This window comes from Anarrhichthys ocellatus, unplaced genomic scaffold (assembly GCF_004355925.1).
Source record: "Anarrhichthys ocellatus isolate YVR2014 unplaced genomic scaffold, GSC_Weel_1.0 scaffold3, whole genome shotgun sequence".
NCBI classification, from domain to species: Eukaryota; Metazoa; Chordata; class Actinopteri; order Perciformes; family Anarhichadidae; genus Anarrhichthys; species Anarrhichthys ocellatus.
In genome coordinates this window covers 16,814,639-16,826,424 of record NW_022280033.1, presented here as the reverse complement: position 1 = coordinate 16,826,424, position 11,786 = coordinate 16,814,639, and the positions used below count along the sequence as shown (strand labels likewise).

General features: G+C 42.2%; 1 protein-coding gene across 1 annotated transcript in view; it reads right to left on the bottom strand.

The window, feature by feature from the left end:
- ide (insulin-degrading enzyme) overlaps positions 1–11,755 on the bottom strand; it is a 23,457-nt gene extending 11,702 nt beyond the window's left edge. Inside the window, exons 1-14 of the mRNA XM_031874678.1 lie at positions 11,752–11,755; positions 11,251–11,439; positions 9,929–10,021; positions 9,682–9,773; positions 9,260–9,340; positions 8,599–8,702; positions 7,304–7,406; positions 6,536–6,658; positions 6,022–6,104; positions 5,108–5,252; positions 2,531–2,641; positions 2,174–2,294; positions 1,271–1,362; positions 43–154 (exon numbers count right to left, since the gene is read on the bottom strand). Coding sequence (XP_031730538.1) covers positions 43–154; positions 1,271–1,362; positions 2,174–2,294; positions 2,531–2,641; positions 5,108–5,252; positions 6,022–6,104; positions 6,536–6,658; positions 7,304–7,406; positions 8,599–8,702; positions 9,260–9,340; positions 9,682–9,773; positions 9,929–10,021; positions 11,251–11,439; positions 11,752–11,755 — 1,453 coding nt within the window. The remainder of the gene's footprint in view (positions 1–42; positions 155–1,270; positions 1,363–2,173; positions 2,295–2,530; positions 2,642–5,107; positions 5,253–6,021; positions 6,105–6,535; positions 6,659–7,303; positions 7,407–8,598; positions 8,703–9,259; positions 9,341–9,681; positions 9,774–9,928; positions 10,022–11,250; positions 11,440–11,751) is intronic.
- Between the last annotated feature and the right edge of the window lie 31 nt (positions 11,756–11,786).

Below are 11,786 nucleotides of genomic sequence, written 5' to 3'. Positions count from 1 at the left end.
GGTGTGTGTGTGTGTGTGTGTGTGTGTGTGTACGGGGCGTACCGTCTGGAACCTGCACCTCTCTGTAGCGAGTCAGCTGGCTCGGGAGGAGGGGCTTTGATTGAGCATTTTCAATGAGCGTGTCCTCCAGCATCTGTATCATGCCAAGAGCAGACTAGAGACGAAAAACAGGGAGGGAAAACAAAACGTTTCAAGTCCACAAAACAGTTTTGTTAAGGGAAATGCTACAACATTTAGCTCTGATGATTAGGTCTGTCCAAGAAGTTGTAAATGAAGTCTGTTACAGACACTTTCCCTTAACCTGGCTTCTATTTCAGGAAGTGATTTTCTGTGTAATGTAGCTTGCAACAAAATAGCTTTTTTAAATTGATGTTTTATAGGAACATTTCCTGCCTTGTAATGGTCTCCTTTGCGAACATTAATAAGTGCACATTCCCCATCAAAACATGACTACAGGACTTGTCATCCATTATACAGCCTCATATTACAAGGCTTCTCTGCAAAACTGCTTGGTCATGTTTTACCTCACCGATGGCTTATCAGATTATGTTCCTAAACGTTCCTCATGTCGTACCCAAAATTACTTTAAAAAAAAAAAAACACATATGGTGAAGCAGCCTTCTGTTGTTCTGCACTAAAGGTTTGGAACAAACTCCAATCACACAGAAGTCAAGTAACTTCTGTTAAAAGCGTAAATACAATTTTTTACAATCTTGCTTTTTATTAATTCCACCTCTTTCTGACAGCATAGTTATTTTACATTTCTCATAGTTGTTTTTTAAAGATTTTTTTAATTTCTTGTTTTGATTCTATTTTTAAGGATCTTATTATTTTTTGTGTCCCCTGTTTTTAAATACCTGCGTTATTGATTTCTCTCTCTTGTGAAGTACTTTGAGCTGCATTTTGTTATGAAAATGTGCTATATAAAACGTGTATTATCATTATTGTAGAAGCAGGCCTGCACTGTAGTACCATGATGACAAAAAAAAAAAAGCATCATTCCTCCCGCTGGTGAGACTAATTCTATCTCCAACAGCCTGACGCTGTCATCATGACGAGGGGTAAGGGAGCTGGGATCTCAGTCACAGTGAAACTTGATCGCAGGATCTCAAGAGAGGTTTTTGACTATAATCCTTTGTGACATCATAGGAAGGCAAGATAAAAGGCAGAATGTGTGAAATGTTTGAGAATAAAAAAAGTATTCAATATTCACTGAGAAAAAGGCACAAAGTAAAGTTTCCAAAAACGAAGCAAAAACACAGCGACAAACCTCCTTGGTGATGTTGCCATGGAGAAGGGCTTCAATATGTAACCGTGACAATAGCTGAGGTATGAAGGCCTTGAGACGTGGGAGAGTCACATCTGGAATACAGATCACAAAAAACAGCAATCAATCAAAGAGCAATTTCCAGAGCTGCCATCAAGCATGAATCAGGGGAAAAACTGAATAACTGTGTGTGGGGGGCGATTTCGTCGCACAGCATTCTTGTCACGAACATGACAAAAAGCCTGGTCTCGCGCGCGCACGCAAGCCTGGTCGCGCGCGCAAGCCTGGTCGCGCGCGCAAGCCTGGTCGCGCGCGCAAGCCTGGTCGCGCGCGCAAGCCTGGTCGCGCGCGCACACGCACGCGCGCACATGCACGCACGCACGCACGAACGCACGCAAGCCTGGTCGCACGCGCAAGCAAGCCTGGTCGCACGCGCAAGCCTGGTCTTTGACCCTGCAGGTTGATTGAGTGTCATGGTAATTTGAGGATAGTCTGTGTAAACTGTGATAAAAAAAAAATATTTTATATCTCTCTTGCTCTCTGCCCTTCAGGTTCCAGACAGGCACTGCAGAGAGGAAAAGACTGCAGCTAGGGAGGCATCTGCTGGAGAACAGCCTCAGCATTCAAATGAGGATGTCAGGAGGGAAACAGAAGAGAAGAAAAGACCGAAGGTGAGGAGGGAAGAAGTAGCCCTCCAGCGATGGTACGCCAGACACACTGAAACTTAAGCCCAGGACATCACGCATATGAAACCAAAAAAAAAAAAAAAGTGAACTTTCTTACCAACAGTGATTCAGTGATTCAGCCTCATACAACTACTATGAATTTCAGTGAACTCAGTTTGGACCGCAGTCGAAAGAAGGGGACTAATGAGCACTCTGAGAGATTAAGAGAATCCATCCTCACCATCTAGAGCCTCTCTGAGCTCATCTTTGGTCCAAGCTACCTCAGTCATTAGCAGACGGAGGTAGTACATGGCGTGCTGGTGAGGCTGCTCGGCTCTGAAGTTATTCAAAGACCTCATGTACTGCAGGGAAAAGGAGAAGGCAAAGTCAGCTCAACATCCACACTTTATAAACTGCATTTAAAGTAAAGATGAAAAGAACAAGTCAAATCTACTGCAGCCAATCACAATGACTGCGATTACTTTACTGCTCGTGTGTTGCAACATTCAGGGGTTCAATGAATTGCAAGTCATTCCTTTGATCGATCACGACTCATCACAACTTTGCACAGATGATGGGAGTTGCAGTTGGAGCTTACCGCTTCTTTGATGATGTCGAAGCGCTTCTCGTCTATCTCAAAGCTGGCCATCTTCTCAACGATCTTCTTCAGCAGGATGTGCTGTTTGTCACTGTAGCCTTTGACGGACAGCTGCGGCAGACAGTGAGAGGACGGATGGCACGCCATCAACAGACGGAACGACACGGTGAGCCTGAAACTACAGCTTCACTTGTTGACTTGTTTATTTGGTGTGGAATTACTGGCTGACCAGATGAATGTCAAGAAAAGCCCAGCCCTAACCGCTTAAGATAAATCACCCCAAGTTACAAAAGATATCACAAAATAACTAAAAAAAACAACGTACATATTTGCCTTAAATGTTCCAATTAACTTCAAACTATAAATGTGGATGAACATACTTTTATAAAAAAAAAAAAAAAAAAAAAAAAAAGTGTATGATGGGGAAAGCTCACTCTTCATCGTTTGCTACAATATTAACTGTTACACCACCGAACAGCATGCTGGGTACAGCTTGCTCTCAGCAGTTCGTGTGAACTTTTACACCCAAATGACATGTCTCCTCTAGTGTTGCTGGAGGATGCAACTATGCCACGGCAGGCATGTTGCTCAGGAGGCACAGCGTCGAATAGGTCGTGGTTTGGATGAGCGGTTCCCGAGAGAGCTCCAACACTGGAGGCCAAGCAGAAGTTCCGAAGGCACGTTTTCAACGGGCACTGCACTAGTTAAATAAACAGTCAAGGTTATTTAAAGCCTCTATTTTGCAACGTCACCTGAACCTCGTGGCCCTTCATGATTCAGCAAAACCTCCAGCTACATGGCTCTGCTCTCAGACTCATCCCATCCCTCCCCACTCCCGGGATCTCTGCGGTGACACCCGTTAAAAGTAATCTCTCCTAACGTCATTAACCTTGACAAAACACCCGGTCAGCCACACCAATACTGCTGACTGAAAATCACTTACAGCCCATCTCGCCACTACACGGACGGTGTGCCGAGTAGCTGTCTCTAAGGACACACGGCAATCATGCGTTCACCGAGTGACAGGAAGCTAAAGAATGCAGGTCACCAGGTCGTAGGACACAGGGTGAAGGGCGTTAGTGAGGAAGTTAGAAAGCGTCAGAAGGAAAGAGCAAAACACCACCACCGCAAACCACTTTCATTCAGAGGTAAGCTTGCTACTTTGCCGTGCAGCATTAAATCCCTGAAAGACACAAACGCAGCTGTATTCATAAATTGGGGGGGGGGGAGAAACAAAGAGTTGTCTGATTGGGTAGTAGCTTGTAACTACGTCCATCAAACTTCCTGGATACGGATCTACTTCCAATATCCTTTGTGCAATCACATCAGCAGAAATGTGACAAGAAATATGTCAGAGAATCTGCATCACTTGGCTTTGTTCCTCGCGTCTTGCGACAGACACACTTTTTCATCTACTAGCAGTGCGACATTAAAACAAAAGCGAGAGAATGTCAGCCAAGCGACCAAAACAATAATTAGAAAGAGTGGGTAAAACCGTGCCATCATCCAGTCTGTTTCTCAATCTCCTTAAAAAAAATGAACATGCACCGTCGTTACCCTGAATGAACTCTGTCATATCAGTCACTAGTCCTTGAATGAAGCAGCCAGGGTTCAGTATAGACTTAAAGCCTCAATAGTCAAACTGAGCGCAGAAAACAAAGCCATTTCCACACTATGTCAAAGCCTCAGCCCCCGCCCCCCCCACTTCAGACGGCTTACTTACGAGGATGGCATTCACCCCCAAGGCTACACCGTACACCAGCCCCGCCAGGCGGGCTGCATATGTATACTCGTTTAAATCATCCTTCAGTAACCTGAGTGACAAGTACGCCATGTTGCAGTGCAGAGGGTCTGCATATAGGTAGCGACTAATGGAAGGGAGGGGGACAAAAATACATGCGTGTTGGAAATCAGGAGTTGTCAAAATAAATAAAATAAAACACACTAGACAATGCAAGTACGAGAAGCACGATAAGAGGAGTATGTATATGCAGCCCTATGACCAGTTTTCTGTCTGGTAAAAACGGTCGCCATCAGATCAACCTTTAAAATCATGAATGCACCGCTGTTGGTGGAACGCCATTTCACCCGATGTCATAACCCCGTTTACATTTCACAATAAGACATCTCACGGAGAGAAATGACAATCATTCGGTGTGCCCGACAACGTGAGAAAATAATTACACTAAGGAGCCGTAAGCGGTTCGCGGGAGGTGGATGAACAAAAAGGGAAATGGGATTGATAGAGGAAGAGGAAGATACAGAACAGAGGCTGGACCAGGCAGGTCTGGGTTTGAAGGTTTGAGCAAATCATTGTATTTTTTCTTTTCTTTTCTTTCTGAGTTATGTCTCAAATTGTCAGGTAGTTTGACAATATAGATGATGGTCATATCAGAGATGTCTAATTGTATCATCCTGTGTGTTATAAACTCCCATTGTGGCAGTACAGATGTCTTAAAGCTCTCCGTCAACCCAGGCCTGGCTGAGCCAGTCACCCAGTCTGAGGATGATGGAGGCTGGAGACGTGAGGTCTGGGATGCAGCATGAGGGCGATGGGGAGGGATTGTGAATACTTACATACATCCCATAGACGGTATTTTGGAGGTCATAGTTCAAGCCGGCTAGCTCGGCTGCATATGCATACTCGTTGAGGGAGTCCTTGAGGAGCTCAAGGTATAAATATGCCATGTTGCAATGCAATGGGTCCACATAAGCAAAGGGGCTGTGGAGAAAACGGCAGTGGAGAAACAAAGGAGAGAGATATTCAACTGTACGTCCTACACTGTCTCACAGTAGGAGCTGAAGGAATTAGAAGTCGCATACAGAACATGGAACTATCTAAAATTAACATGCGATTAACTGTAGTCAGAAGGCCATTTGACAAGGATGCTATGCAAGTAAAATATGAAAAATGTTTTTATCATGGGGCGGTTTGCATGAACCAGGTCCTCCCCCCGTACAAATCGACAACTTTCCTACTGACTGTAGTTAAATACGGGTGAGACGGTACAAAAACATTCCAAATCAGGACGCTTGGTGTCCAACTTGTTACAGTTTGTTACAACCTATGAACCAAATAATTGACCCACCCAGAAGGGTTTGGCTGCGTTTCAGTCGACTGTTGAGAAACCACCATTTTAAAACAGAACATGTTCAGCTTCCAGTAGATTTATAGCTGCAGTGTAATACTTCCTTCAGCTCCTTTGAAAGATTCAAATATTTTCATATTGTAGAGCGGCTATAGGAATTGTTGACATAACTGCTAACAACTGATAAAAATCATTTTTCTACACGTTTGTTTGGCTGATTTCTTTTAATTATTGCTACTGATGGTTTACGTGCATTGCATTAATGACTGTATTTTCTTGTTATTATGATTAGAACTTATGAGGAAACCCTTTAGTATTACCAAGTACAAAGTTGATGTCTTGGTGAGGACCTTGTACCTTAAGTTCCAGCTGAGCTACAAAGGTTTACGGTTCGTTACGCACCTGAAGAACTCAAAGTTCAGGCAAGCTTTCGGCAGGAAGAACTTGTCGTCCTGCTTGAACCACACCTTGCTCATAGCAGTGTCCTGGAACAAATGAACACCACACAGAGGCAATTCTTATTTTCATATTCATGTCCGTTCTGTGCAAAGATAATCGTTCGCAGTCCCTGGAAATGACAAGTCCCACTTCAGCTGCACACCACAAGTAGAGAGTGAGCATTCGCTTCATCATAAATCAACAAAGTTACTTTGATATGAACAGATTACACAAGAGTCGCTGAGCAATAAAAGAAAAAAAGGCTTTTAGTTTTACTTTCCTTAGAGAGTGGAATATGAATATCTTAGCTCCTCTGATCTTGACATGATGGCAACCGTATTAAATGCTTTATGTCTCAATCACAATACCTAATTAGCATACGAAAGCATAACAGAGATGTTCAACAATATGCAGTTAGGTAATGAAGCGAGACAACACTTGGAGTACTTTGACGGAGCTGTGCGACTAAGACACTTGCCTTGATTAAAGTGGGTACTGATGGAGAGTCTTTCTCCAGAGGGTAGATCTCGAAGTTGGTTGGGATGAACTCGTTTTTCATAGGCAATTTGAACTTGCCGTTGAGGTCTGCACTTGCCCATTTCTGAAACACAGGCAGAGTTTAACACAACTGAAGCAGTAGTCATGCCCTTTTTTTCTGCTTTATGATGTGTATTATTTTTGTGATTTGATTAAAGCACATTCAGAACACCATTGTTTCCTTCCAGTTTACAATACCTCAACTTGTGTACCAACCGATACCAGTGTGTTAAAAACAAAAACAGTTTCACAAGTCATAACTTCCTCTCTAATATCCATTTTATATTGCTGTGAAAACATTTCAAGTTTTCTCCCAATACTCATTTTTACTCAATGGTACTTGACCGCATCATGATGGAACTCAATGAAAGCTCCGTTATTCAGCCAAGCAGAACTGTGCTGCTAATACCCGACGTTAACTAGTTCTCCTCCTGCCAACACAGACTTGTTCATAATGTAGCATTATCAGGGGAAATACATAGTCACATGTTTAACCGCAGGTGTGTCGTACTAGGTCCCATATGTGCAGTACGCATCAGGTAGTGAGTGACACGTGTTGTTCCTGTGTAGAGTAAATAAGCTGATAAATAATATGATAATGTGATATCAGTGCATACACGATAATACCCGATCCTGCATGTTATTCTGTATCGGAGGCATTTCTGATACCAGTATCGGAGTAACTTTAACTATGACTGCAGAGACTCACCTCGAGGGACTCCTCAGAGATGGCCTCCTGTTTGTACTGCGTGCCATACCACTCCTCCGTCTTGTCTGTTTGCCCTTCAAATGACTTTGACACCACTGCAACTCTAAAAAAGAAAAAGAGAGAACCACTTTACACAGACACAAAAACCTCTCTGCCACAGCTGATTGGATACTCTCCAACTGGAACCACAGCACCAGACGAGATGGGAGTGGCATTGCGTTCGGATCATGTCTGAGTTGGTAGAGATTCATTAACAAATTGTCTGCCTCCCACTGATGAGCTAAGTGGCATTATAATGTCTAGCACTTTAATTATGCTACCGGACATGCTGTAACTTCACTCACAGCTGCTGGAATGAGACCGATACATGAGGAAACAGCGTCATGCCCGTAGCGCTGGCAAAACGGCCACTTCAGTAATGGAAGAGACTGGCATGTGAACTGCTGGGGTGAGCCAATGAGGGCATGCAGTCTGCTCCTTGGGAAGCATTAAGGAATGGACTAGCTACAAGTCTGCACTTTGCTTGAATCAAGTAGCATCCCATAAAAATGAATTACAGTTAAAGCTACACCAGGCTAAGGAGACTCAAAGTCGGGTTGCACCAGAAGAGGTTGTCTTTTCCCCACAATAGGAATCTCTTAAACAGTTAGAAAGGGACACTTCACACTTGGTGTTTAGGTCCATAACAGTTAACTTTGGCTGCCACCAAGTCTACCAGCACACAGCATCAAGCTGTCTAGCTCTGCTTTAAAAGTAAAATACTTTTTGATAAACCAACACCGCTAAATAAGGTGGGGCAGATAGTTGGAGAAGATTTGATATTAGTCAAAATAGAATAGAATAGAAACCCTTTTTATTGTCATATACACATACACGAAATTTGATTTTACAAAATGTAAAATCCTAAGAGGATACCAGCATTTCCAATGCAGAGAGCATAAACTTGGTAATGTATTCCTGAGCACACATATCCATCTCCTGAGATATCAAAGCGACCCTTTGAGGCTGCAGAGATAATCAAATCTGTGAAGATGTCTGGCATTCCTTTTCAAGGCAGCAAATTGAACATACAAAGCTTGTCACAGCTGGCGGGCCCCAAACTTTAATCTTTATCTGAATGTATTATCCTCTATATTGTTATCCTCGTATTATGCATCAGTTATTAAGATACAGTCGACGTTCTGCACAAATACACACACATTATTACATAAAGCATGCAATCCATCCATTTATCAATAAGAGCAGTTATTTTCTGTGCATTATACACAACATTATACACACGTTCTCGCACTAACCTGACGTGGTCAGGTCTCAGCTTATCCAGCACCATCTCGATCAGGTCTGGCCTGAAGTCCTCCAGGAGGTACTCTGCTGCTAGAATCTCTTCAAGAGGGTAGTACTGAAACACAAAGACAGCGGTTAGCAATGTAGCTTTGAAGGTGGGGAGATTTAACTGTAAAACATATGTGGAAAGGGCTAAATTAATTAAATTCCTTCGTCCAAATACTTTCAAGTCTTTAACTGCCACCGGAGTGGAATGACAGTAAAGCAGATCTGTTGTTAAAGCTCTTATCTTGATGGTGAGGAGATCTTAAATCCAGAGTTCAACGACTGAATCAAATCTTGCAAAGTGTTAAGAGAAGTGTGTGAGAAATTGTTTTATTGCACTGCCAAACCTGGCAAGAACACGCACGCACACACACGCACACGCACACACACACAAAAATTCCTGTAACTGGTGCAGCAGTGATGATTACGTCCTTAAGCCAGTGAGCCATGCAACGACAGTCACACAGGTATTGTGGTAGATATAAAAGCCGAGCCTAACTGACTGCGCCGCTGCAAAATCTAGTCAACAGCAGCACCAGGCAGCCCGATGACGACAGCAGGTAGAGACGCAACGAGCTGCACAGCGTCTCCCTGGAAACAACCTCAGCAGACGGAGAGGGGACCTACGTGTACTAGACCAGCCACTTTGGATGTGTAGCCACGGGGTCGCTCCTTGTCCTTGAACCTGAAGGCCACTTTGTTTAAATCCTACAGAGAGACAGAGAGGTAGAATGTAACAAGTGAAATCACAACACGTACAACAGTTGCATACGATTGACAGGAATTTAGAGGCAGTTTCTAGAAAGAGGATGAGTCATTCTAATCCTTCAGCAAACAGACTTTTACAGTGTAGCACAGAAAAAGAACACCAGCTTCATTTGACACTGGCTGCATTCAGCAGATAAGATGGATTCAAACCTGCCAGCTATTTCCACCATCGGTCTCTGCTGTCAAAAGTCTGTGCCGCTCCATTAGTTTCCCCACTAACCAGAAATAAGTAGGTCAACTTCGTCCTGCCATGTTATCTCTAAACAGACAACATTAATTACCTTGCACTCATCGAACACCCACGCCTGAGGTCCCTCAGTACGCAGTTTCTGGATGTACTGGAACATGTGGAAGATGATGTCCTCAACGTGCACTGCAGTGACACAATATATACAACATGCCTAAATGAACAGCATCTACAGTTCATTTACTCAGCAGAAACCAATCAGACCACAACAGGGAATTATCCTAAACACATGCAAAGCACAGCATCAAGCGATGAATGGACTATGAGGCTGTGCTACTTACAGAGGCCCTCCTCAGTCAAGTCCACGTTGATGATGAAGAACATGAATCCTCGGGCTCCTTCTTTTTGCCCTCCAACAAGTGTGTTCACCCAGCCTTCAAAATAATAAGAATCATTCATATGAGATTTAAGATTCAACACCTTAATAAAACAACCTTCATTTTGCCCTTAAAAAAAAAAGAAAAAAAAGTGTGTTCTGTTCACCCAGTCGTAAACATAATAAAAATGATGATCATTTTCAGTTAGTCATTAGATTTAGAATTGAACATCTTAATAAGTTTAATATTACATCTTAGAATCTAAAAAAAAAAAAACTAAATTATACTCTGGTTTAATAATCAATCATAGAATGGTACGTATTCAGATTCTTGTTCATATTATTTAGTATTTATATCTGGTCATACTATGTTAAAAAAAAACTTAAATTCATTGAACAATCTTTGAGGTGGGAAACGATGATACAAACCCTACACAACAGTTTGAGCTAGTTTTCAACTTGTGTACGGCACCTTAAGTCACAATCACAATCCAAACACATCTGTCCTAACAGTTGGGAAGTTAGGCAAACCAATTGTGCATTGTTTGACTTAAGCATGAATGTTTCAGCATATCATTTCATACTCTAAGGTTTGGTTTCAGCTTTGCCTAAATTGCATTTTTGTTCCAATAAGGATTGAAGAGGTTTCTGACTCTACCACATCTATGGTTTATTTCCAGGTGTAAAAGTAGCTATAGCTTGTTAACAACTTATGCTGTATGTTGTACGGAACTCATTTCAGGATTCCAGTAAGTGCTTCTTGTCTGACCGACAGCTACATTAGCAAGAATGTAGTAGTCATAATAACACTAAATATGTGGCAAGCTAGCAAATTAGCAAACAGGCTAATCAGTAGCTAGCAAGCTAGTTTGTTGTTTGAATTTAGTATCGCTGCACAGAACAATACAAATATACACTTGCTATGTGGCATGTTCTTGTGGATCCCTCTGCATGCTTCAGCAGTAGTGATGGGAGGCCTATACAACCATAGACTTTGATACTTCAACCCTCTCCATTGTTAACATTTATTTTCTGCTTCCTTCTGCGTTGCCATGTTGAACTCCATTTACTGCCAACATACCCAGATCAGTCTGTCCTCTACCCACATGTATTATGTGCAATCTATCTGAAATAGGAGCGTGAAAATAATACAATTTTTTTTATATAGCGCCTTTATGCCTTCCAAAAAGTGAAAAGAATTTAGCTAACCCCCAAAATGCACAATACCTTCCCAATAGAAGCTTACCCGCTCCACTTGTTATGTTGGAGCTGTACGTTACACCTTACCTTTAGATTTGAGCTCAGATAACAAACTTCCGGGTCCCTCGTGACCAATCAAATGTCCCAGATAATGTCCCGGGTTAGACTTGTAGTACTTCTGGAGGTCCGGGATGGGGAAAGTCACATACAGGTTCCTGATGTCTTTAATAGGCACCACTTTGTAGAATTGCTGCAAGATTAGTAAACATAGTGTTACTTAGGAAAACTCACTTATATTTCAGAAAACTGATTTTGATGTTAACTGGAAAACATTTTCATTATCTTGTGCCTGAATACATTTTCCCCACAAAACATTGAAGGTCTATTCATATAGCAAACATATATTATATCACATTAAATATTGGGTATGGCCCAGTAAAAGTGTAAAGAGATGACAAACATTGGTGAGATACAGTGCATCCAGAAAGTATTCACAGCGCTTCACTTTTTCCACATTTTGTTATGTTACAGCCTTTTTCCAAAATGGATTAAATTCATTATTTTCCTCAACATTCTGTACACATCAACCCATAATGACAAAGTGAAAACTGTTTTTTGCAAAT